This window comes from Sciurus carolinensis, chromosome 13 (assembly GCF_902686445.1).
Source record: "Sciurus carolinensis chromosome 13, mSciCar1.2, whole genome shotgun sequence".
Lineage (NCBI taxonomy): Eukaryota > Metazoa > Chordata > Mammalia > Rodentia > Sciuridae > Sciurus > Sciurus carolinensis.
In genome coordinates this window covers 6009795-6036066 of record NC_062225.1, presented here as the reverse complement: position 1 = coordinate 6036066, position 26272 = coordinate 6009795, and the positions used below count along the sequence as shown (strand labels likewise).

Sequence of the window (26272 nt, the reverse complement as noted above, 5' to 3'; positions counted from 1 at the left end):
GGGCTGGGGAGGTAGCTCAGTTGGTAGAGTGTTTGCCTTGCAAGCACAAGGACCTGGGTTCGATCCCCAGCACTGTAAAAAAAAACAAAAAACAAAAAACAAACAAACAAACAAAAAAACCCAAGCCAGGAGTTGTGGCTATTACCTATAGTCCCAGAAACTCTGGAGCCTGAGGAAAGAGGATCACCAGTTGGAGGCCAGCCTGGACAGATTATGAGACCCTCCTTCCCTGCAAAAAGAAATCCAACTGGTGATGTAACTCAGTGGTAAAGCACTTGCTTAGCAAGAAAAAGACCCTGGGTTCAATCCCCAACACTGGAGAAAAAAGAAAAAGGAAAATCCAGCTGATAGAGAACACAATGGAACTAATTTTTCAGACAATTAGAACCCTTACTGGTGATGGGTTAGCGGGTGGAGAAGTGGGTGGGACCTGGCATAGGACTTGAGTAAGACCTGCTTCCTGTGGTCCAGGAGCTCCCCGCCTTGCTGGGGAGACAAATGCATACTCTGCTAATTGAGTTACATAATTCCAGTGACACACATTTTAATAGACATGTGTACAGTCTTATTTGAGTCAGGTTGTGAAGGGCCTTGAATGCTATGCTCAGTAGATTGGATTTCATCCTATGGTAATTGATTACCATGAATGCAGGGCAGGACATAAATAGATTCATTGCAATTCCTGTTTGTCACTACACATCAACTATGTATGGAGTGTATAAGAGATCAATGGTTTTGACAGCTTTAAAAAGTCGAAGTCCTATAATTCAGTCTCATACCAAATTTCTCTTTAAAATATATGTATGCTCAGGAAGGAAAGAGTTAACTGTGACGAAGACTCTGGGAAGACACAGACACAGAGCTGGCCAGTACTTTGTAGAAGATGTGCATGGAGCACATTCAGAGCTCAGGGAGTAGAACAAGCCCTGGCTTGTACTTCCTCCAGGAGGAAGTGGGCAGGAGGAAGTGGGCTGCTAAAAAGAGGGGGAAAGTGAGTGAGGAAGCTGGAAAATGTAGGTGGAGGCAGGCAGTAAGGTCAGGCCACCACCAGGGCCATAGGACAGACAGCTTTGTGTGCCAGGTTGAATCTCCTCGCTGAAGATGATGGCAAGCCCTCAGGGCTCCATTAATAACAATGATGATGATGAGATAGTACTTACTGCATAGCGGGACAATTCCACGAACGCTATCAATATTGACTCTTTTAACACTGTCAATAACCATATTAGATGGTTTTAGATGTGTTGGTGGCCACCTGAGGAATGGTGGCCTAGAGGACCAGTCTGGATACAGGCTATGGCTCAGGAAAAAGAAGAAAGGAGGGATGTAAAGGAAGCGATAGTGTAGAGAATGATTATTTGTGTGCTTTCAATTATTTCACATTCGTGGTTGGTTTATTTGCACCAGAAGAGAATGCGTCTTCCCCTGTTGTTGGGCGGAGTTTCTATGAATGTCATCAGGTTAAGTTGGTTTGCAGTGCTGTTCTTCAGTAAATTTGATAATTTTCCAGTTACTTCATTGTGGATTTTCTATTTCTTCTTTCGGTTTTACATCCTCCTGACAGCGCCATACAGTCAGGAAAACATTGTGACACAGACGATCAAACGTTAGCTTGGGGTCGGAAAAAAACGTTTTCTCTCTTTAAATTTACTATAGAATGCCGAAACAAAACCGAAATCACAGTGTAACCCAACAGGCTCAGTGAAGTTCAGGACAAATGCAAATAAGGGAGTTGGGACCACTCGGCTACGCCCCTTTCCTGGGTTGGCAAGGCAACTGATACGCAAGCCAGCCAATCGGTGAGATGTTCACCTGTAGGGGCGGGGACTCGACAAGAGCCAATGGGGCGCGGGCCAGATGGTTCTATGGACCAATGGGTTGGGCGACGGGGCGGGCTTTTGATGAAGGGACGGCGGTGGGAAAGATGGCGGCGGCTCTGAGACCCTCTGGGTGGTGGCAGCGGTGGCGGCGGCGTCTGTCGGCTTGGGATGGGTCCAGGATGTTGCTTCTTCTCCTCTTGTTGGGGTCTGGGCAGGGGCCCACGGCGAGGTCTGGGCGGGTCAGACGTTCGAGTACTTGAAAACGGGAGCACTCGCTGTCGAAGCCCTACCAGGGTGAGGCGCCCGGGGCGAGGTGGTCGCGCAGCGGGAGGGCTTCGGGACCTCAGCGCACCGGTAGTGAGGGGGCCGAAGCGGGCTTCGCGGTCCGCAGGAAGCTGCCGGCGCGCCTGGGAGCCCCCGGGGACTCCCGCCACGTTTGAGAGCCACAGGTCCGAAGGGCAGGGGTCCGCCCCCCTCCTTCCCGAGCGCTGGAAGTTTCTAGTAGGTCTAGGTAGGGCTCTCAGATGCCACCAGCCTAGGCCCGGAGGAAGGGGAGCTCGGAGTTGGACCAGAGGAGTGCAGGAAGGAAAGAGGACCGGGAATAGTGAGGGATGATCGAGGGCCACTAGCAAGAGCCCTATCAGGATGGAGCTGTGGATGTGTTAGAAATAAAGCATGAGGAGGAACTGGGGCAGAACTTGGCCAGAGCGAGAAAGAAGGTTACTTTTGGTTGCTGGTTAAAACATCTACTTTTTTCCAGAGCAAGAGCTTTTTTCCAGAGGCTGGTTAGCTTTGCTCAGTTTAGGGTTCATAGTCCCCTAAAGCATAGCTCATCCTCCTGAAGATTGGTGCAGTTAACAACGAAGAGGACAGATCAGTGGCAAGTGCCTGTAGACACAGCTACTCCAAACAGGCAGGAGGATCCCTTGAACCATGAATTCGCAACCAGCTTGGGCAACATAGTGAGACCCCCAACTCAAAAAAAAAAAAAAGAAAAGAAAAGAAAAGAAAATGAAGAAAAATAGGATCAGCAAAAATTCATTAGTGACAGAGGTGGAAGATGAAATCAGATGAAATAGAAAAAAAATATAAAACAGGCTTCAGTTTTTGTGTGACTTTTTGTGGTGCTGAGAAGTATGAGCTGATCTACTTCCTTTCCATAGGTGTGGGCACAGGCAGTTCTTCACTGTGGAATCTGATGGGCAATGCCATGGTAATGACCCAGTATATCCGCCTTACTCCTGACATGCAAAGTAAACAGGGTGCCTTGTGGAACCGGGTGGTAAGAATCTTTCTCCCTCTTGTTTTGGTGACCCAGAATGTCCTGAAAAGTTCAGCAGTGGCATATTGACTTAATTTTACTGTCTGTTCCCAGTATTCTGTCTTCTGTAGATGTCAAGTGTTATTATTTCAGAGATTGTTGTGACTTTCATAATAAATTAGCTATTTAAGGACATGCTCTCTTTTGCCCTTATTATAACAAATAAGTCATTTTGAATCTGTTTTCAGGAATGTCTTTAATTCCTGACAGACTAAATAGTACCCCTTTTGGGGGTTTAATAAGTCCTATATCCTATTAAATTAACTTTGTAAAGTAGTAGTGCTTTCCCTCCCTCCCCCCACCCCCCTCTTGTACCAGGAATTGAAACTAGGGGCACTTGGCACTTAATTACTGAGCCACGTCCCTAGCCCTTTTGATTTTACATTTATTTATTTATTTATTATTTTGGGACAGGGTCTCACTAAGATGTTGAGGCTGGCTTTGAATTTGTGATTCCTTTGCTTCAACCTCCTGAGCTGCTGGGATTACAGGCATGTGTCTCTGGATCCCAGTGAAAGAGTGCTTTTTAAAATTTATCCCAGAGCTGGGCTTGGTGGAGCTCACTTGTAGTCCTGGCTACTTAGAAGGACAAGGCAGGAGGAACCCAGGAGTTCGAAGCCTGCTGGGTCAAGATAGTGAGATCTTAAAAAAAAGAGAGATGGTGAGATCTTATCTCAAAAAGTAATATGGACTGGGGATATAGCTGTGGTGGAGTGCTTGCTTAGCATGTGCAAGGTCCTGAGTTCCCCCTCTAGCATGCATTCATGCATAAACAAACAAACAAACAAATAATTTATACCTCACTTTACCCCAGTAGCCTTCCCTTGTTATTTCAGTTTGAAGAGTCTAATTTAAACTTTTATTTTCATATGAAAGTCACCGAGAGATGTTGGTCATTTTATCTGTCCCTCTCTGGACTTTTTCTAGCAACATTGTCTTCCTTGAGGTATGGTGACAAGAAGTGAATGCAGTATTCCTGGTGTGGCTGCACTGTGATTTTGTACAAGTGTAAGATAATGCTTTCTTTTTGGTTTCCAGGCCTCTTTCTAAATCCTTTAAAACCACATTACTTTTGGGGATGACTTTGGCATCCTTTGATTTGTTCTCTTGGACTCCCATAAATAAGAAAAAAAAAATCTTAAACTTTTCCATGGCTTTTCTCATTAGATGGAGATGAGTGAACCTCAGAAAAGAGAAACTGTTTCTTTTCCCTTTTCTTTTTCTGGAGCAGAGGGGTAAGAAAAGTTTCTCTGTGAGCTATCTGTTCAAATTGACCCCATAACCCAGATTTTAGTGCTGAGCTCATTTTCGAACCACATACAGAGCATGGTGAAAGATGGAAAGGGCAGTTGAAGGACCTGAATGAGGAATCCAGCCGTCACTGACCTATCGTGAGCCCTAGGCAGATTAACCTCTCAGATTTCAGTTTCTTCATCTGCCAAACAAACTTAATAATAACCTGTTATACTTGCCCACCAGGGTTGTTGTGAGAATAAATAAGACAACATACATGAAAAGACTTTTGGAAAGTTAGAATGATGACAGAAATATGTGTCATTTTTAACATGTTAAAAATTTCATTGATGGGGCTCTTATGGATAATTAAATGAATATGTTCAAGGTTTGATGCTTTGCTGCAGTCTTCCTATCTCTCTACATAGCTCATTTAGCAGCAATTGTATTCTAGGACCTAGTTTTCCTACCCTTTTTTAGATTGATACTTGTTATTTCAACTACTTGTCCATCAGAATGAGCTGTGGAGTTGTTTCTGAGTTATTTGAGTAGATACATTTGTTTGAGGCTCTCCATTGGGTTCAATGCCTGGGTTCCACCCCCAGAGATTCTGATTTAATTGGAATAGGGTGCAGCTTGGCCATTGGGATTTTAAATAGCTCCTCTAGGAGAACCCACTACACAGCAAAGTTTCAGAACCACTGTTGTACATAATCCAGAACAGTATGGCATTGTGCCACATGAGGCCAAGAATCTGTGACAGGTATCTTTCAGCTCATTGTGAACTTCTCTGGCCCTCTTCTTAGGGACATAATATCTACCTACTAATAAATCTGTGGGCAGATTTCTGTCACTGAATTTCACTCTTGCCCTAAAATCTAAGTAAAACAGCAGAGAAATAACCCAAAATGACAAGACATGGACTGGGCTCTTCAGACAGGGTAAGCTATCGGGAATTTCAGGGCTCTCTGCTGAAAGCAGAAGCATTCAATCTCCTTTCATTTTGACTTTATTCCTCTAATACTAATGCTTTTGGAAAATATCCCAGAATTTAAAAATGAAAACTGAAAATGGTCAAGCAGTTTGTTGCTCAAGAACCAGAGCAATCTGTTTGGAGAGCCTTTGGCTGAACCCAGCTGGTCTGCTGCTCCTTCCCATCTTCGTCCACAGTGTACTCTAACCATGAGCCTCCCTAAACCACATTCTGTACCAACTGGGGTTTCTCCTTGAAACTGTTCAGCTATTCAGAGCACTTAACCATCTGCTTGCCTCCTTTACATTTTAAGGTTTTGAGACATGATTCAAAAAGAGAACAACAGAAGTTTGATTAGTACCCACGTCCTTAATGTTTCATCACCAGAGGCTGGCCCAGTGATGGGAGAGGTGTTCCCTGATACATTTATGCTTCCTGGTTATGCCATGGAGGTTTGGGGGACTATCGTTCACCCTTCTTGTGGGAACTCAGGCTTGCCCCTCAGCTTGGCAAAGGGCCAAGTCTAGCTAATTAGAGTTGTTTATAGCATCTGCTAATTATTCCTGGAATCCTTTCCATAATGACTTAGCTTTTCTTATTCCTTCATAATTAATAAGGCTTTGACCTGTCTTTAAAACTTGATTTTTTAAAGTCTTTCTTCAGAGGAATGATCCCAAGGTGCAAATGAATATTCAGTCATCTGTACTCAATAGGCTGAGATACTTGACTGGGTAAATGTAAGATCATGGTAGTCTAACTTCTCTTTTCCAAATGTGGAGTCCTCTCCTTTCTCTTGGGAGATGTTGAATATGATTAGGTGATTTGTTCACCCATTATATTAAATATCTTAAACAGTCGCATAACTCTTTGCTTTAATTTTATGATGCAAACATGTCACAAGCCTTAGATTTCAGTTTCAACCCTTAGCCTTGTTACCTGCATTTATGTTTTCCAAGTCTGTAGACTGCTGCTGAGGGGTTGAGGGGTTTCGTATTTCCTATTTCTTATTGATTCCAGTGTCTTTTTTTCACTTCAGCCATGTTTCCTGAGAGACTGGGAGTTGCAGGTGCACTTCAAGATCCATGGACAAGGGAAGAAGAATCTACATGGGGATGGCCTGGCAATCTGGTACACGAAGGATCGAATGCAGCCAGGTACAGGGTCCTCCCTCAGTTGCTCTTGTGTGGGTGTGAAAGCCTGCGTTTTCATGTGCCCTCTTTTTGAGAAGGCTCCTCCCCACAGTTTTGCCCCTCCCTTATGTCTGTGGACACACTGACCTGTGTTGTCTCCAGAAGGGGTTGGTTCTTTATTAGCCCTTATTAGCTGCGTATTAGCAGCTGAAATCAACTCATCCTGGGGGTAATTTCTTGCTTGCTAGTTCCTTCTGAGTTTCCCTGTGAAGCCTGGCCTATCAGCTGGATGGAAGCACTGGCTCTCCTGAGCATTGATGAGTGGTGAGCTGATTTCTTCTGGCACATTCAGTGAGTGCTCTCAGCACTTCTAAGTCCAGAGAAGAGTTATCTGTTTTTCTTTGCAGCGTGGGAGCCGTTGCTCCAAGTAGATGGCAGGCTCAACCTGCTTTGACCTGATCTCTTTTGCAATAAGACGTAGAACTTGGGAATTCATTTCTCTCTGGAGCATAATCTTCACCAAGTGTTTGTGAAGCAGAATTCTGTAGGGGCACCTTAGCAACTAGTTTGGTTCTGGGAGCTGCCATAGTACTAAACAAGGTTGCAGTGGCCTTTTCTCTTTCCCTGCCTTCAACAGCAAACAGCTGGTGTTTACTGGACCCTTATTATAGGCCATGCACTTTGCTTGGTGCTTTTACATGTGTTTTCTCATCTTGAGAGGCCTGGGAGTCATTTGAATTCCACCTTTTCCTTCATCATAGTGAGATATTATTCCTTTATCAACTCTTTGCTTTATTTCATTGTTCATCATCTGTTCTCTCTCTCTAGGGCCTGTGTTTGGAAACATGGACAAATTTGTGGGGCTGGGAGTATTTGTAGACACCTACCCCAATGAGGAGAAGCAGCAAGAGGTAATGGCAAGTGTCAGAGCTTAGGTCAGCTGCACTGACATCACAGTTCTTTCCCTCAGGAGTGTTGTGCAGGAGGGAACCGAGGGGACAGATAGCGAGGGGTGCTCCATCTGTCAAACTTCTGAAGTTAATGTCCATGTCGGTATTTTTTCTAGAGAGAATTGTTTACGATTGCACAGTCTTTTGAGAATAGCAGTCATGAACGGGCACTTTTTCTGTGGTGCTAACAGTGTTCTCTTATGCACATTAGGTAGCCACTGAAATTGAGCACACTTGGCTGGTTGGTGATTTGGCTGCTAGACCAGCACCAGAGCAGCTGAATTTGTGTAACTGCTCCCCTAACTTTTAATCCATCACTGCTGAGCTCTCTTCTGCAGCTTGCTCACCCTTTCCAGTATCTTTTTCTTCTTCCTTTTCTCAGACTTGAACAGTAATTCTCGCCTATTGGAAAGATTATAAATAAAAAATGTTGATGGAATCCCAGCATTTCGATGGAACCCAGTACTTGGTCATGGGCAGAGCTGCTTGCTTTTTATCAGCTGACCCTAAGAATTATTTGGTACTTTCATATACTGGCAGGCTATACTCTCTCTGTCCTATGACACTGCCATCAGATGGGGGCAAATTATTATGGCAGGTTGTCACTGGATATCCTGTAGGTAAATAATACTTCACAAGGAAGATAGAATTAGGAATGGAGGCAGAAGTGACCTTTTTTTTTTTTGGCAAAGGTTTATTATGAAGAATTTTAAACTTACAGAATGATCATCGTACATGCAACACCCGGATTTAGTAGTTATGTTTCCCACAGCACTCACCTTAGAGGGGATGGAACGAAGTGAGAGTTGAGTTAGGAGGATAGCCTTTTGTTGTGGGTCAGTTGGAGTTACTTCTCTGTGTTCCTTCTGGGACTTAGTAAGACTAGTATGGTCTCTGCACTCTAACATGGAGAGTGATGTGGGGAATCTTGGCACCACGGGAGGACCCAGGAGGAACTCCAACCTTTAATGGGGTGGTGGTGGCCATGGAAGGCTTCCTTTAGAAAATAATGTTTACATTGGGGTCTGCAGGATAAGGAGACATTGTTCCATGTGGAGGGAAAAGCGTACCTTAAGGTGCTAAAATAAGAGAGGGGAAGATGAGTGTGAGGAGGTGAAGGAGCGTCTGATAGGGATGAGGCTAGAAAGAATGGCAGGGACAGCTGTCTTGCCGAGCTGCACAATTCCAGGACAACTGTCCAGCTTGCATTCTTTACTATTCATACGCTTACTGTTTAGATCGGTGCCAGAGTTGCCTCACCACATACTGCAGGAGGCCTGGTTCTGAGGGATTATGTACCTCTGGAGGGTGTGGACATGATTTTAAAGGGGCATGTGTACTAAGGGACCCTGATGAGGGTACAGTTGGGACTAGTTTAGTGGTCTTGCTGACTGCAGAGTGTTAGTGGTAGTTAGAAGCCCATAGTAAGAGCTATGAGCTTTGGAACTTTATGGGAGTTTTAAACTTGGCTTTCCCTGTCTCTTGTGTTTTGTGGTACTGGGGATTGAATTCATGATGTTCTACTACTGAGCTACATCTCCAGCCCTTTTTATTTTATTTGGAGACAGGGTCTTGCTACATGGCCTAGGCTGACCTTGAAATTGTGATCCTCCTGCCTTAGCCTCCTGTGAAAAAAATAAAAAGGGTAGGGATGTAGCTCAGTGGTACAGTATCCTATGTTCAATCCCCAGTACAGGGGGGAAAAAAGTTACAAAAAGCAATTTCATTTCTGTACACTTGGAAAGAACTATTACATTATTATCAAAAAGAAGTATTTTAATACTTAGATATAAATTTGACAGTGACAAAAAAACTTTTATAATTACAAAATACTTTTAAAAGAAATTAAAAAAAACTTGCTGGGCATGGTGGTACATGACAATAAAGCCAGCAGCTCAAGATGCTGTGAGGCTAGTCTGGGCAGCTTAGTGAGACCTTGCCTCCGGAAAATAAAGAAAGGAAAAGAGGGCTGGGGATCTAGCTCAGAGACAGAGCACCCCTGGGTTAAATCCCTGGCCAAAAAAAAGAAAAGAAGAAGAAAAGGAAGAAAAATTAAGGAAGACCTGAGTAACCAGAAAGATATGCCATGGCATGGATTGGAAGACTTAGAATTGTTAAAGTGGTAATGCTGCTCACGTTGATCAGTAGGCTTAATCCCTGTTTATCAAAAATTTAACTGGCTTCTTTGTAGAAATTGACAATCTGTTCTTGTAATCCATAAGGGACCCAGAATAGCTGAAATAATCTTGAAAAAGATGAAATTGGAGGCTAGTCATGATGGTACATTCTGTAATCTTCGCTTGTTGGGGGCTAAGGCATGAAGATCAGAAATTCATGGCTAACCTGTGCAATTTAGCCAGCCTGTCTCAAGATAAAATAGAAAGGGCCAGGCATGGTGGTACAGTAACTCGGGAGTCTAAGACAGGAGGATTACAAGTTCAAGGCCAGTCTTAGCAACTTGGCAAGGCTCTAAGCAACTTAGTGAGACCCTGTCTCAAAATATAGAAAAAAGATCAGGTGGTGTAACTCAGTGACATCATGCCCCTGGGTTCAATCCCCAGTACCAAAAAAAAGAAATGTCTGGGCATGTAGCTAGCTCAGTGGTAGAATACCTACCTTACCTGAGCCCTTGGGTTCAATCCCCAGGATTATAAAAAAATAAAAATAACTGGGTGCTGTGATACATGCCTGTAATCCCAGCAGCTCAGGAGGCTGAAGCAGGAGGATGGTAAGTTCAAAGCCAACCTCAGCAAAAGTGAGGTGCTAAGCAACTCGGTGAGACCCTGTCTCTAAATAAAATACAAAATAGGACTGGGGATGTGGCTCAGTGGTCAAGTGACCCTGAGTTCAATCCCCAGTATCCCCTCAAAAAAAAAAAAAAAAGAAAAAAAAAAGAAAAAAAACAAAAATAACAAAAATAAAAATGTATCAAGGATCTGATTTAAAAATTAAAACTATAGCCAGGCATGGTAATGCATGTCTATAATCCCAGCATCTCAGGGGGCTGAAGCAGGAGGATTGTAAGTTCAAGCCTGGCCTTAGCAATTTAGTAAGACTCTAAGTAATTTAGTGAGACCCTGTCTTAGAATAAAAAGGGCTGGGGATGTGACTCACATCCACAGGGTTCAATCCCCAGTTTACCCCCATGTGCCCCCCCAAAAATTTAAAACTATAAAACTCATAGAAGGAAATACAGGTTTAATTTTTCATAACCTTGGATTAGGTAGTGGTTTCTTAGATATGACAGGAAGATAGACTTCATCAAAATTAAAAATTTGCATTCATCAAGAAAGTAAAAAGACAACACATGGAATGAGAGAAATTATACACACATATCTTGTTAGAGACTTTTTTTCTGGAACATACAGCACTATTACAACTCAAAAAGAACCCAGTTAAAAAATGGGCAAAGCATCTGATTAGATACTTTTCCAAAGATAAGCAAATGGCCAGCAAGCACATGAGAAAATACTCCTCACATTAGCCATCAGGGAGAAGCAAATCAGCCACTCAGGATGGCTAAGATAAGAAAGATGGATGATATGTGTTGACAAGGCTGTAGAGTGGTCTGCTAATGGAGATATAAAAGGGTGCAGTTGCTTTGGAAAGCAGGTATTTCTTAAAATGGTTCAAGATAAATAGAATTTATATGATGCAGCAATTCCACTCATAGGTAAATACCCCAAAGAAATGGAAACACATCTACACAAAAATGTGTACGAATGTTCATAGCAGCCAAAAGATGGATGGATACACCTCACTTGTCCATCAGCTGATGAATAGACAAAACATGATATATTTATATGGTGGAATATTCAGCAATGAAAAATGAAGTTGTGATAGGTGCTTCAATGTGGATGACTTTTGAAAACATCTTCTAAGTGAAATAAGCCAGTTACCAAAGGCCATATGATCCCATGTATATAAAATGTCCAGATTAGGACAGCCTCCAGAGACAAAACAGTGGATTAGCCGTTGTCAAGGGTTGGGGCACTTGGGTGGGTGTGGAGAATGACTCCTAGTGGGCACAGGGTTTCATTTTAGGTTGATAAAACTAAGACCAGTTGTGATCATTACTCTTTAACTCTGCATGTACTAAAAGCCATGAAACTATATATGTAAATGAATCATGGTATGTGAATTATATCTTAGTATTACTGTTATTTTAAAACTTGATTTAAAGAAGACCCAATCATCTTTTCTTGGCACTATGAGTTCATGAGCTGATGATCATTGGTGGTGCATTTGAACTCAGATGGTAGTGAGAATTGCTGGGAACTCATTTGCATTCTTTTCTGTTGAAATGAGAGTAATAGCAAGAGACTTCCTGTTGATGAGAGCACAGAAGTGCAGCCCTTGGCAGGTTTGACGCTCGTTCTTCTCTGAGATCTTTGGGTCTCACCCAGTGGAGGCAGAAGCAGTTGTTTAGAGAGTGGGGTGAAAAGCTCTCTAATCTTCCTAGGTCAAGTATTGTAAGGCACTCCCCGTATATTTATATTTTTTTGATGTAATGGTTGTTTTTCCTCTGAATTGGGAGAAAATTAATATTACTTTGCTGTCCACTTTGAAAACACATTGTGGTTGGGTGTGATGGTGCACGCCTGTAATCCCAGCCACTCTGGAGGCTGAGGCAGGAGGATTGGAAGTTCAAAACCAGCCTCAGCAATTTAGTGAGGCCCTAAGCAACTCAGCAAGACCCTGCCTCAAAATAAAAAATAAAAAAAGGACTGGGGATGTGACTCAGTAATTAAATGCCCCTGGGTTCTATCCCTGTATCCAAAAAACAACAAAAACAAACCCTAAAAACAGCAACAAAAAAAATAAGTAAAAATACATTGTGGGCTAGGGGTGTAGCTTGGTGGAAGAGGCAGTGTTGAGCAAGCATGAGGCCCTGGGTTCAATCCCCAGCACCACACCAAAGAATAAAGAAGTATAATAAAAACATACTCCCTCAAGCCTTTATCCTTTTTTTTTTTTTAAATACTGTTTTTGTTGTTGATGGACCTTTATTTTTATTTATTTGTTTATATGTGGTGCTGAGACTTGAATCCAGTGCTTCTTGCATGCTAGGCAAGTGCTCTACTACTGAGACACAACCCCAGCCCAAGGCTTTCTCTTGAATACACCATTTCACTTTGGTCTTTTTACTGTTGGCATAGAGAATCTTCAAATCATTAAAGGAGTCCCATGACTTAGGTTCTCTTATTATCACCCCACGGCATGCGATTTAAAATCTTTATCTGTGTTAGGTGGAGTGACACTTTCTGAGAGAAACTCCTGGAAGTCAGGCCTATAGAGCACATGGGGGCCAACTCTAGAGGGGAGTAGATCCTGAGCTGGGCTTCGCTGGTGAGAACTGGCTTTGGAGGGAAGTGCGGAAGTGGAATGGCTTTCTGCTTATGAAGGTGAGAAGGAGATGTGTTTCTTGTCTCTTGACAGAAAGCAAGAGAAGAAGAGAGCAAGAGCTGGTGCTCTGGGTGGGGTTTGCTCTGGGTCAGCCTTCCCTTTGGGTTTTGACCCTTTGGGGTTTGACTGCTTAGAAAGATGCACGCACAAATAGGAGTTGATATACAATTTTAGGAGGTTTACACTCCCCAAAGTACAAGGATAAGCAGGATCTCTTGTCCTATAGAGTTGATGACTCTTCTCATTAACAGAAAGGATTTGTGTGGATTGAAATGATGGCAGTCGTGAAATCAGGCCCTGTGGATGAGGCAGCATTCTGAAACTTGGCACTTGTAGTAATGTGGGTGGGTGGTCTATGAACTTGAACCCCCAATTTAAAGTTTCCTGATTTTGGAGTACTCCATTAGTCCTCAAGTTGCTTGATTTGGGATTGTTCTAGTGGGACCACAACTATGATAAATGAGATTAAAATGATTCCTTGAGTTTCTTAGATCATGATAGTGTTCAAGAATATGATGGTCTTATGGCAGTTAGTGGGCCTGCGAGTTCCAGTTTTCCATGTCTTCCAGTTGAGGAGCTGTGAGACCTGGATCAGAGTCGCCAGTGTGGGTTCATGGAGTTGAGGGCTATGGAGCCTTCTCATGCCGCCCTGTACTGGGAGAATCTCACTGATCACGATACCCACTCTAAATAAAACGGGCATTGCTCAGTTACTCTGTCCCTATCCAAATTCCTGCATACAGGCCTAGGTAAGAGTACTGTGGGACCTGCAGCTAAAAAGTGACCCGTTTGTCTAGAAGGCAGTGAGTGATCCACTGAGGGAGATGAGGGAGAAGCTTTGCTTCTAGAACATCTATACAAGAGCCATTGATTTTATTTGTTATTTTTATATAAAGGTTCATTACAGAAAAACCAGAATAGGCTGAAAAAGAAAACTCTTTACTTTTTTTTTTTTAACTATTTTTTTTAGTTGTTTGGACATTTATTTATTTGTTTGTTTGTTTATATGTAGGGCTGAGAATCAAACCCAGTGTTTCAGACGTGCTAGGCAAGTGCTCTGCCACTGGGACACAACCCCAACCCAACTTTTTTTTTTTTTTAAAGAAAAATATCACATCCCATTCTACATACTGTTCATATATATATATATATATATATATATATATATATATATATATATATATATATACACTTTTGAAAATTTTCAGACAGAAAAATTGGAGTATGGTATGGTGAAAACTAGATTCAGATTTGTCTTTTTTTTTTTTTTTGGTGCCGGGGATTGAACCAGGGCCTGTGCTTGCGAGGCAAGCATTCTACCAACTGAGCTATAGCCCCAGCCCCAGATTTGTTTTTTTTATTTGGATAAAACTTTCATACTTACCAATAAGTTATAACAATATGACAGAATTCTGGAATGTTATTTACCCAGATTCTTTCAAATGTTAAGTGTTTTACTACATTTGCTTTGTTTTTTCTTTTATGTCTGTGTGTTTGTGTTTTCATGCATGTGTGCCTATTTTTTCTTAACTAGCTAAGCGTACCTTGCCTTCGTGATGCCTTGTTAATCCTAAATACATGTGTTTTTCCTAAAAATGAGTTCTTTTACGTAGCCAAATGGTCAAAGTTGGGACTTTTATGATAAAAGTACTGTTTTCTAATCCTTTTTAAAAAATATTTTTAGTGGTAGATGGACACAGTACCTTTATTTCATTTATTTATTTGTTTATGTGGTGCTGAGGATCAAACCCAGTGCCTCTCTTTCCAGGCAAGTGCTCCACCACTGAAATACAACCCCAGCCCTGTTGTCTGCTCTTTAAACACTGTTCAGATTTCATCAGTTGTCACATTATGTTCTTTACAGCAAAAGGAACCCCGGTTATATCTTGCATTTGGTTGTTGTTTCTCCTGTATTTTAATCTGGAACCATTTTGCAGTATTTTTGTGTGTGTGTGTGTGTGTGTGTGGTTTTTTTTCCCCCTTTTTCTTTTTGTACTGGGGACTGAACCCAGAGGTGCTTTTTCACTGAACCACATCCCCCAATCCTGAGCTACATCCCCATCCCCTATTTTTTATTTTGAGACAGCATCTCACGTAAGTTGCTGTGGCTGGCCTCGAACTTGTAGCCCTCCAGTCACTGGAATTACGGGAATGTACCATTGTGCCTGGCAGTTTTCTTTGTATTTTAGGGTATTTTTTTAGACCCACGCCCTTATTATTATTGTTTTTTAATAGTACGTGTGAAACTTTTTTTTTTTTTTTTTTTTTTTAATGTTGATAGAAAAGCATAGAATGGTGATCGAGTCAGGGCTCTGGAACCATCCTCTGGGTTTCAAATCCTGATTCCACTGCTGTGCGCTCTTGGATAAGTTTTGTTGTTGTTGTTGTTGTTGTCGTCGTTTTTGTGGTGCTGGGATTGAACCCAGGGCCTTGTGCACGAGGCAGGCACTCTACCAACTGAGCTATATGCCCAGCCCCTGGGATAAGTTTTCTTGCCTGTGAAATGGGGATACTACTGCTACCCACTAGGGTTGTGGGAACTTAGTGAATGCAGGTGTGTTTGGTATGGAGGACAGTGCCCGGCAAGCTGTCAGTAAGTTGGCCGTTGTTCCTTCTTTAAGTGGATTCCTCAGGGACATTTTGCAGACTGCTTGGCAGTAGATACTGTGGCAGCATTCTCTCCTTTCCCATCCTTCTTTTCTTCACATCTGCATTTCAGAGAGCAGATGGGCAGCTTAGCAGACTGCAGTGACTTGGCCTGGGAAACACTGGTCTGAAGGAGTGGCTCTCAGATGCTGGTTCCTGAACTTATGTTATTGGCAACAGTTCTTCTGGCCAAAGAATCAGAACAGTGCAGTAATTTTTCATAAGTACTAAATGTATCTAGTCACTGTGTCATGAAACTACATGGTCCTTTTTCATTTTTGGTGTTAAAATGTCCTTTTGTAAAATGGTGTGTATTATCGATGATTGTTTTAGCATTATTGTATATCAGTATATTTATTATGCAATGAAAAAACACTGAACTGATTAACCTTCAAATTGTTTTTAGGGGCTGGGGATATAGCTTAGTAAAGTGTGTGCCCTGCGTGCATAAGGCCCTGGGTCTAATCCCCTGCACCACACACACACAAAAAAAAATGTTTTTGGAGGGGCTGAGGTTGTGGCGGCTCATTGGTAGCCCTGGTTTCAGTGTAAGGCCCTGCGTTTGATCCTCAGCACCACATAAAAATAAAAAATAAAAGGTATTGTGTCCATCTACAAAAAACAAATAAATACATAAATAATAAAATAAATACTTAAAAATGTTTTTGGAAATTTTACTGATTCACGACAGACAAAGGTCTGAGAATTACTGCCCTTAATGATGAATGTTTGAGGACTGGGGTTGTAGTTCAGTAGTAGACTGCTTACCTAGCATGTGTAAGGCACTGGGTTCTATCCTCAGGACCACATAAAAAAACAAATAAAATAAAGGTATTGTGCCCATATACAACTAAAATATTTTTTAAAAAATGATGAATGTTTGATGTTGAACAATATTTGTATCTAGAAACTTATTAGTTTAGCTATTGATTGATTGAACATTTATTACCTTCCTCCTGAATGCCAGACAATGTACTAAATGCCGAACACATCTCAGTTTATCCTTGTGGTTAACCAGTGAGCTGTGCATGATTCTCTCTACTTCCAGGAGAATCTCAAAGAGGTGAAGAGGTCCACACAGGTTGTGTAGCTGTCAGTTAGAACCCAGCACTCCCTGATTACAGGGGCTCTGTGTGCTTTTCCTTTTTCTTTTTTTCCATGCTGGGATTGAACCCAGGGTCTACACGCAAGACAGGTACTGTACCATGAGCTACATCACCAGCTCATGTTTTTTTCTTTTTCTTTCTTTTTTTTTTTTATTTTTGGTACTGGAGGTTGAACCCAGGGCATTTTACCACTAAGCCACATCCCCAGCCCTTTTGTATTTTTTATTTTGAGACAGTCTAGCTAAGTTGCTGAGACTGGCCTTGAACTTGAGATCCTCCTGCCTCAGCCTCCTGAGTTGCTATGATTTGGGTGTGCACCACCATGTCTGGCTTAGCCCATCTTTTTTCTATCTAAGGATTTACTTCCTGTGTACTTGGGATCCATGGAGTTTTAGCCTAGAATCCATAAGCTCATTGTTCAATCAACAAGTGGTAGAGGTAAAATTATCCTCTAAAATGATCTGGTAGTGACCTTGTAGTACAACAAGTCAAAAACATTTCTCTACCCTGCAAATAATCATTTGGATAATAGGTGGGAGTTCCTCATTTCTGGTGACTCTTAAATTAGGAATGAAACTACCACCTTGCCTGAATTGGTGTGATTCTTCAGCCTTTGGTTCTAGCTAGAGGCTGCTTTCCAGGGGGAAATCTGCTACTGTGTGAAATTAGTGGCTATCTGAGAAACACTTGAGGAACTTCTGCCTAGCTGTGGAAAGTAAGCCGGCATTTAACGACTTACTACTAATGTGGGGTTAAAAGTTGAAGGCAAGTTGTGAGTTGCTGAAGCAGACAAATGACAGCTGTGGAGTATGGGGCTGTGGCCAGTGCAGCGTTTCTTTGGCTGCACGTCAGTGTGCTGTGGTGCTTTTTAAAAAGTACATACTCCTGTGCCCCATTCTAGACCTACTGAACGGCACACTGACTAGGGCCCCGTATAGACGCACAGATGGCAAGCTCCCCCAGGTGATCCTGAAGTGCTGGTTGTACCTAGCAGTGATCTTACAGTTGGATGCCACACCATTCTTGGAAAGAGTGAGGCACTCTTAGGCTAAAGATTACTGCCTAGTTACTTTATAAAGTTGCAGCTTTATAACCTTTTTTTTTTTTTTGTACTGGGGATCAAACCCCGGGCCTAGCCCATGCCAGGTAAGCACTCTATCATTGAGTTAGATCCCCAGCCCTTCTTATTTTGAGAGGGTCTCACTAAGTTGGCCAGGCTGCCCTGGAACTTGCAGTCCTCCTGCCTCAGCCTCCCCAGTAGCTGAGATTGTAGGCAGACACCATGGCGCTTGGCTCAGCTTAAATTCGTGACAAGGGGTTGGTACTAGATGTAATATGGGAATCAAGCTGTGGGACATTGGAGCTCCCTAGGGTATTTTTAATCCCTTCTTTTCTTTAATTGTTCACTGAAATTGCAAACTTTTTCTCAGAAGTCCATTTCTATAAACTATGATATGCCTGCAATTCCCTTGTTATAAATGATAGCTGTAGAAGAGTCATTTTATGGCAATTTAATCGTCTGCTGTTTGGCTGTATACCTTTCTGTATCCTGTGCATGTCCTGCTACAGGCATAAAAACAGCTGGTGATTGCTCTGGGGCCTCCCCCAACTCCTTGCTGTGTCTCCTGCCCCCAACTCAAACCAGCCACCTCCTCACTAGCTCAGACACACTGTCATCTTTGAGTTCCTCATGTATGCTGACCTCATGCTTCTTGTGCCCCAAATCTTGTGGTGGCCTCCCTCTAAGTACTTGGGTCTCAGTTCAGGTGTTGCCTCCTCAGAGAGAGAGGTTCCACACCAGCCTCTGTCATATTACCTGTGTTATTTTCATAGCATTTATCACCATCTGAAATAATTTTATTTACCTGCTTATTGTTTGTTTCTTCCACTTCCATGTCAGCTCCATGAGAGCAGATACCCATCTGTCTTGTTTTCCTTTGGACCCAAGCTTCTGGAACAGGGCCTGACTTGTAACGGTTGCTCACTAAGTACTAGAAGAAGGAGTGCTTTGTGGTCCATCCCCTTCCCTGCCCTTCCCACAGGGCAGGGCTGAACCTGATGTAGCTTTCTCTTGATGCTGGAACCTTCCAACTGTGGAGGTTTTCTGAACAAAGCTTGACGCTCTCAAGCCTGATGATTTTCTAAATCTTTCCTACGGCAGTTCTGCAGAGCTGCTTCCTTACCCACGTGTTGTGAGAACGACAGTAGTTGTTTGAAAATAAACATCCATTGACTCAATTAGAGGATAAATGATTCCTTTGAATTAGAGCTGATTTCATAGTCCCTCAAACAGTGGGGTTTTTGTCTTCTGGGTGAGAGTTGTATCCTAGGCCCCTGGGCAGCAAAAGACATCACAAATTTAGAATTTAGCCCTGCTTGCCTCTCCCATCCTCCCTTTTGCTCTGGAAATAAAGTAGTCTGGAAACAGGCAAGCTTGTGACTGTTGGACTCCCAGAGACATGCGTGGGACCTGTCTGGCCAATGGGACACTGTTTTTTATAAAACTCCTTCTGAAGCTTCAGGACCTTTAGGATAGAGAGGTCTTCCTTGTGGACTCCTTTGAGAATCTGATGACAGTAACAGACCTTCTCAAAAAGATGTACAAACACGTGTGCATATGATTTTGTATATAGTTTTGAGCCCTTCATGGAACCTAAAATTCTGTTTGGGGATTTTGGTTGGTTTGTTCATCCATTGCAGCTGGGTCAGCTCCCCCATGGCTGTTTCTTTCTGACTTGGTCTTCTGTCTTCTGTGCCCTCTCTTGTCTAATAACCTGCTGGACCCTCTCAGGCCCAGAAGAGACGATACTCTCCAGGAGTCCAGGTACTCAGTTCTTGACCCACCATGACCATCCCTTATTCCCATGTGTCCATCCAACATTTGTGCTACTTAGAGTCCATGTGGCTGTTGTCTCAGGAGCCCGTCTCTTGTCTCGACTGCATCTCCACCTTGCATGTTGACTGTCTAGGACAGGGGAACTCCCCAAGGAGTGGCATGCCTTGTGTTATGTTCCCTTTTCATCTCCCTGTCTCTCTGCATTGCCTTGGCATGGGGTTGTTCTAGAAGGGTTAGTTTAACAGTTCTAACGAAGAATTGGCTCCTACATCTCTGTTAGAGGTCTCTGGAGTAGATGGGAAAGCAGGTTACGGGGAAGCTTTTAGTTTTTCTCCTGGGGTGGAGGGGACCCTCGCCCCCTCATGACTAGCCTTACTGGAGGAAGTTACTTGTGAACAAAGCTTAACTGGGCTGCAGAGGCTTCTGACTCAGCAGTCATTGTGGCTGGTTAAGCCTGTGCAGCAGCTGGGTTCTGGCATTGTGCTTTCTGAGTCTTCATCCAGTTAGTATCATATGCTGCTTGTGGGATTTTAGAATTTGAAAGGAACTATCCTGAATGGAAGGATTTCCCTTCCCAATCAAGTGGGTATTTTCAAAATACCTGCTATATGCAAAACACTTAGCTGGGAGTCTGGTGGAGGATGAATGGGACTGAAGTGGAGATCTGGGAAGAAACATAATAAATAATTATTTATCTCCAAGAAATAGTTGGGAAGGTGGGAATATTCACGTAAGACGGGAACCCCTGACACTAGACAATGTGTAAGTGCCAAGTGGCGTCCTCTGGGAGAATCCACCTAACTCCAGAATCTCTCAGGGGCTTTCTCAGGCCCACCCCATATCAGGAGCAAAGAGAATCACTGAAGGTAAGTAGGGAGATCATGGCTTCCTGGGTCCATGTCCCTGGAGTGAACCTTGGCCGTGGGTGCTCAGGGCTGCTAATGACGAGGCTTGGTCGTCTGGTCTGCTAAAGACACTTGGCTTGTAATGTGCAAAATTCTTGTTGCAATGTGGGCGTTCCTAGGCGCTCCTCCTCACTGTCTCTGCTTTTCCCTCTCTGTGTCCCAGCGGGTATTTCCCTACATCTCAGCCATGGTGAACAACGGCTCCCTCAGCTATGATCATGAGCGAGATGGGCGGCCCACAGAGCTGGGGGGCTGTACGGCCATTGTCCGCAATCTTCATTATGACACCTTCCTTGTGATCCGCTATGTCAAGAGACACTTGACGGTGAGTCCCGGTCATGGACCAGCTGACTGTGTGGGCCGTCTTACTCCTGTTCCTGGGGCCTGTCCCTGATTGAGTTCTTCTTTTTTATTCTAGATTATGATGGATATCGATGGCAAGCATGAGTGGAGGGACTGCATTGAGGTGCCTGGGGTCCGCCTGCCCCGGGGCTACTACTTCGGCACCTCCTCCATCACTGGGGATCTCTCGGGTACTGCTCTGTGCACTCTGTCTGCCCTGAGTATGGTTTCTAAGTACCAGGCCTTGTGAAGCCCCTCGGAGGGGAGAGCCTGGTTGGGAAGCAGTGCTCTGAGTGCTGCTTCCTCATATGTAGATCCCTTAGGAGCCCCAGCCCAGGCTGTCTGGTATGGGAAGGTGGTGGTGCTGACACAGCAGTGTTTGCCTCTTCAGCCAGCCGGCTCTTCCAGCCTGGGTGCTGCACGCCTTTCTTCCCCCTCTCTTCTGCCCCTTCCTGCTTTCAGGCCCTCTCCCTGCATCTGCCAATGTGCCCAGCTCCCCTTCTCCTTGCCTATCATTCCAGCAACTCGGGAGGCCGAGGCAGGAGGATCACAAGTACCAGGCGAGCCTGAGCAACTTAATGAGTCCCTGTCTCAGACTAAAAAATTAAAAGGGCTGGGGATGTGGCTCAGTGGTATAGCACCTTGGTTCATTTCTAGGGGGATTGAAAAAATAGAAGACAAAATAAAATAAAACCCCATCCTTAACTCTGCCATCCCTTTCTGACTGACCCCAGACCCTCCTTTTTGCTCATACTGAGAATGCGTTGTGTATAGATGCTCTTCATTCCTCGGGCATGTGTCTCCTTCCCAGGCTGTTCTCAGACCTGCATCTCTACCTTGCTGTCACGAGTTACTTCTAGCTTCCTTGCTACTCGCGGTGCTCTGCTCTTGGCCTCGCTCAGCCCACTTACTTGTGTGCCCCGAAGCTCGCCTTCCTTGACTTCTGTGGCATCAGCAGTGCCTGGTCCCCACTCTTCTGTCTCTTTCTCTTTGTGCCCAGTCATGGATTCCCTGTGTGCTCGTTAGCCCCAATCGCCCCAATCATAACACCATTTGGGAAGAGATAAGGGACTGAACTTGCTTTTTTTTTTTTTTTTTTTTAATTTTTTTAGTTGTTGATGAACCTTTATTTATTCATTTGTATGTGGTGCTGAGAATTGAACTTGGTGCCCTATAGATGCCAGGCAAGCGCTTCACCACTGCACCACAACCCTAGCTTTAATTAATATAACTTATTATGGATAAAGCTTGATTTTCAAATAGAACTTTCTTGTGGAAAGATGGAAAGGCAAGTGCCACTTTGGTTGGGCAGCAGCTGCTCAGCTCTAGCCATTTTTGTCAAAAGGAAATGTGGGCTCATGAGCCCAAATCTCCTGGATCTTTGTTCAAGAGAAGCTGAAAATGTGGATTTTTTAAAATGAAATCTTGGGGTTTTAAAATCCCTGGAAACTAACTTTTTTTCTTGGGAAAAAAAAAAAAAAAACTGTTTTGAGGTACGCTACGCCTAGACCAGAAGTGCCCAGTTTGAAGAGTTTGACAGATACGTACACTGCATAAGCACCTCTTGGGAGCAGCGCAGAACTTGCCATCACTTGTCAGAAGTTCTCCGTGCCCTTGGCAGTACTCCCCCTGCCCTGGCTCTAGGCGGGCTGTGCTTCCTGCCACAGGGATTTACTGGGCCGGCCAAAGCTGTGGGACAGGGCCATCCTCAGCACAGGGACTGGAGCCTGGGCTTGGAATCGCGGCCTCGTGTTTTCCTTTGAGCTCACAGATTTCCATGTTGACCTCCTGGTGTACTGTTTTTTTTTTTTTGTTCTTTTTACTTATGTACTTCTTAATCGGAAGTTGTTCCCAGCTGCCAGCAATGGCAGGAGAGAATTTTTTGTTTATCCTAAGGAGTTCTTTGCCTTGGGCTTTCAGGGATAAGGCTTAGCTTAGCAAGTCTTGTGTTCTCAGCCTATATAAAACCCCTTTCCTCTAAGGCCTTTCTTGTTGGCATCATCTTATTTGTTGTGCAGTTGCTTTTTGAAAACTGCAGCGACATTGTTGAGACATTGCCCGTCTGTCTCATGCCCCTGCATTATGAATAGCATTGCCTTGGCTTTTTATCCTGTCCCACAGTTTAAGCTCAGTTCTGATAGCTAAAACACTTTTCCAGTTGAAGATAAATCCAGTTTTGTACTATCTGGGGATCTGCTAAAGAGTCTAGCAGTTCATCCAGGTGTAGTTGCGCATGCCTATGATCCCAGTGACTTGGGAGACTGAGCCAGGAGGATCACAAGTTCAAGACCAGCCTCAACAATTTAAACTCTGTCTCTAAATAAAAAAGAAAAAGAACAAGGCATGTAGCTCAGTGTAGCTCAGTGGTAAAGCACTGAGTTTAATCCCTAGTCCCCCCCCAAAAAAAAAAAAGAAAGAAAAATAATTCTAGTAATCCAAGCAGCCATGGATGGTATCCTAATAATAGAAATGATCAGAAATTCAAGCCCCAGTCCATAACCAACCTTGCAGCAATATGTACCCTTCACACTTACATTTGTGGTCTCTTAACACCAATTCCCACTAAAAGGAACAGAACTTCCTCAAGAAATGGCTGGTGCCAGTTCTGAGGCAGGAAATGTACAAGCCTGGAACTTTTCAGAAAAGTGAGGAAAATATCAAAAAACTTCTGAGTTTGTTTAAAAAGACGCAGGAGCCAACTTGAATAGCTCCCACTGACAAGATGGGTTGAGTTGAACATGAATAGAATAATGCCAGTGCATTGAAACAAAATACTTTTAAATCTTAGGGTGATGCTTGGGAAGGGACGAGGAGTCCAGCTTCTGATTCCTTGATCTGGCGTATCAGGTACTAGCAATCATTCCCAGAGCTGTGGAGAACCGGGCGTCTGGAGCGGCAGTGTCTTCCATGCCTTGTCTGTGCCCTGCCTGTCTCCCACCAGCAGCTGCCAAGAGACCCTTTCCTGCTGTGTCTGTCTGCATGCGAGTCTGTGGTCTCCACCAGGGGGAAGCCACACGCTCTGTCCCCCTCGCTCTGCTAGAAGGCTTTAGGGTATGGCATTTAATTCTCATAAACGTTATCTCTGAATGTATTACTTATACAAGTAATGCACGTTTGTTGCTAAAAACAAATACAGAAGAATATAGAATATGCCCTGTTCTCCATCCTTATTTATGGGGGATTGAACCCAGGGGTGCTTAACCACTGAGCCACATCCCCAGCCCTTTTTTTATTTTTTATTTTGAGACAGGGTCTCCCGAAATTGCTTAGGGCCTCGCTAAGTTACTAAAGCTGGCTTTGAACTTGGGATCTTCCTACCGTGGTCAGCCTCCCAAGTCCCCGGGATTACCCCAGCTCAATTATCTTTTAAGGTCACTGCTGGTTAACCATGGAGCAGAAGCTGAACCAAGACATTGACTCTAAGATGCCCCATTTCCCGATGGCTAAAATAGTCTTCCTTACTTTGTCTTATAGATAATCATGACGTCATTTCCCTGAAGTTGTTTGAGCTAACAGTGGAGAGGACCCCAGAAGAGGAGAAGCTACATCGAGACGTGTTCTTGCCCTCGGTGGACAATATGAAGTTGCCTGAGAGTGAGCTTGGAGGCCTACCTGGGGAGTGGTCCGTGGGCAGGAGGAGGCTGCAGTGTGCATGCGGTCGGGTGCCTGGCACCCACGGCATGCAGGGCAGCGTCCCTTCTTGCGATGGGTCTGCCTTTCCTCTTGTCCTCCCGTTACGGAAGCAGCAGGCAGAGCGTGCTTTTAAAATCGAGCCGTCTGCAGGGGTCTAAGCTCTGCCCAGAAGTGGGTATCAGAACCTGGGGCGAGGCACCAGTCAGGTGGTCCTTCCAGTGGGGTGGGCCGTGTATTCTGACTGGCTTCTCTTGCCTCCTCAGTGACAGCCCCTCTGCCGCCGCTGGGCGGCCTGGCCCTCTTCCTCATCGTCTTTTTCTCTCTGGTGTTTTCTGTGTTTGCCATTGTCATTGGCATCATACTCTACAACAAGTGGCAGGAACAGAGCCGGAAGCGCTTCTACTGAGCCCTCCTGCTGCCACCACCTCTGTGACCAACACCCATGAGGTGTGGAAGAGCAGCTGCTGGCCAGAGCACACCATCTGGAGAATCTGCTCTGGCCTCCAGCAGCCAGTCAGGGACTGTGTACTGGAGGTTTGAATGCAAGGACCCTGTGTTCCCATGGTCATCCATGGGGACATTAACCTAGTCCAAGAAGCCACACGCCCCAGGACAATGCTGCTGTGATGTGCCTTTCCCTGCAGTCCTTCCCCTTGGGAGTGAAGAGGCATGAAAAGAGTACATGCTGCTGTGATGCAGAATCAGAACAGGACGGGACAGCCCAGCTTGGACTGGACTCAGCAGGCCTTTCTCCACAGGGAATAGAAAACTGCTAACTCACCTTCTGGACCTGTGTTTCCTGGGTTTTGCTTTTTGCCCAAGCCTATCAACCTGAGGAGCTTTCCTTGGAAATCGGGGTGGAAACTTCCCTGGTGCACCCTTCCTCTGTGTCTCCCTCTGTTCATTGTCCTCTACACGTGCCACCTAAGCTGGAAGAGATGTTTGGATTCCTCTGTGTTGGGACTGCGGAGCAAACTTGGCTTTCTGACCCTCATTAGGTGACCCCAGGGCTTTCTGCTTGGGCTCATTGCTCTAGCCTTTGTTTTCTCATGTGGGTCTGGTTTGGTTGGTGTGTTGGTGGCCTCCTTAATCAGATCCCTTGAGCCATTGGTCACATTTGACAGTGTGCAAGTCAAGGGGAGCCTCAAAGACTTTGTGGACACCATGAGATTGACTGTGAACCCGACTGGGTCCAGGGACGACACGGAAAGCAACATCTATCGTGTGGTCTGACCAGGTGGAGATTTTGTAGACTTTCTGGAACCTGTTTAGCTGCATGTTGTGTGTTTATCGTGATGTTTGGATTCCCGTTTTGAGTGTGGGAAGTATAAGGAAGCTTTCTTATTACCTGGGCTTGGATCCCTCCCAAGGGGGAGTTTGACTTTCCTTAATGGAGAAGAATCAGCTGCTTCTCTCATGTTGCAAATCTGAGAGCAAAAGACGGTCATCATCTGTGCCTGAAGAGTTCATGGTCAGAGCAGCACAGCCTGAGTGCTGTCCCCTGTGTGTCACCTCTGTTCCACTGCCTTACCTGACAAGGGGGTCACATGCTGCTCACCTGTTTGCCCTGTGATTCAGTTGGTTACAGGCCAGTCTCCATGGAGGCCTAGAACTCCTCTCCTGTGGGCCTCTGTAGCCTGAGGGAATTCTTAAACATGGCTGCTGGAACCAATCATGAGCTTCTCTGTGTCCTTGCTTGTGGGGGTGGGCTGAGGGGAGGTCCAGACCTTTTTCCTGAGCCTCAAGCCCAACACCTCTTCTTGGCTGCACTTGGGTCCTTCCTATGTGCTCCAGAGGACGAAGGTGGACTGGAGGCTGATGCCATCCTCCTAACTCCTTCCTCACAAGAACAGGGTAGCTCCAGGGCACTGACGGACAGGTGGGGACCTAGAGCTTGGCCTTAGGACCAGGGAGCACCGGGGAAAAAAGAAAAAAAAAATGTTTTGTCTATCTTGAGCTCAAGGGGAGGAC

The 26272-nt window shown here is 44.4% G+C and overlaps 1 protein-coding gene across 1 annotated transcript; it reads left to right on the top strand.

Moving 5' to 3' along the window:
- Positions 1 to 1924: 1924 nt before the first annotated feature.
- Lman2l (lectin, mannose binding 2 like) lies at positions 1925 to 25967 on the top strand. Its single transcript, XM_047523451.1, is given in 11 exon segments — positions 1925 to 2044; positions 2047 to 2079; positions 2081 to 2114; positions 2984 to 3102; positions 6384 to 6501; positions 7306 to 7388; positions 19377 to 19409; positions 20490 to 20651; positions 20745 to 20859; positions 24143 to 24262; positions 24565 to 25967. Coding segments are annotated over 11 exon segments (1080 nt in total). The 3' UTR covers positions 24708 to 25967.
- The last annotated feature ends 305 nt before the right edge of the window (positions 25968 to 26272 follow it).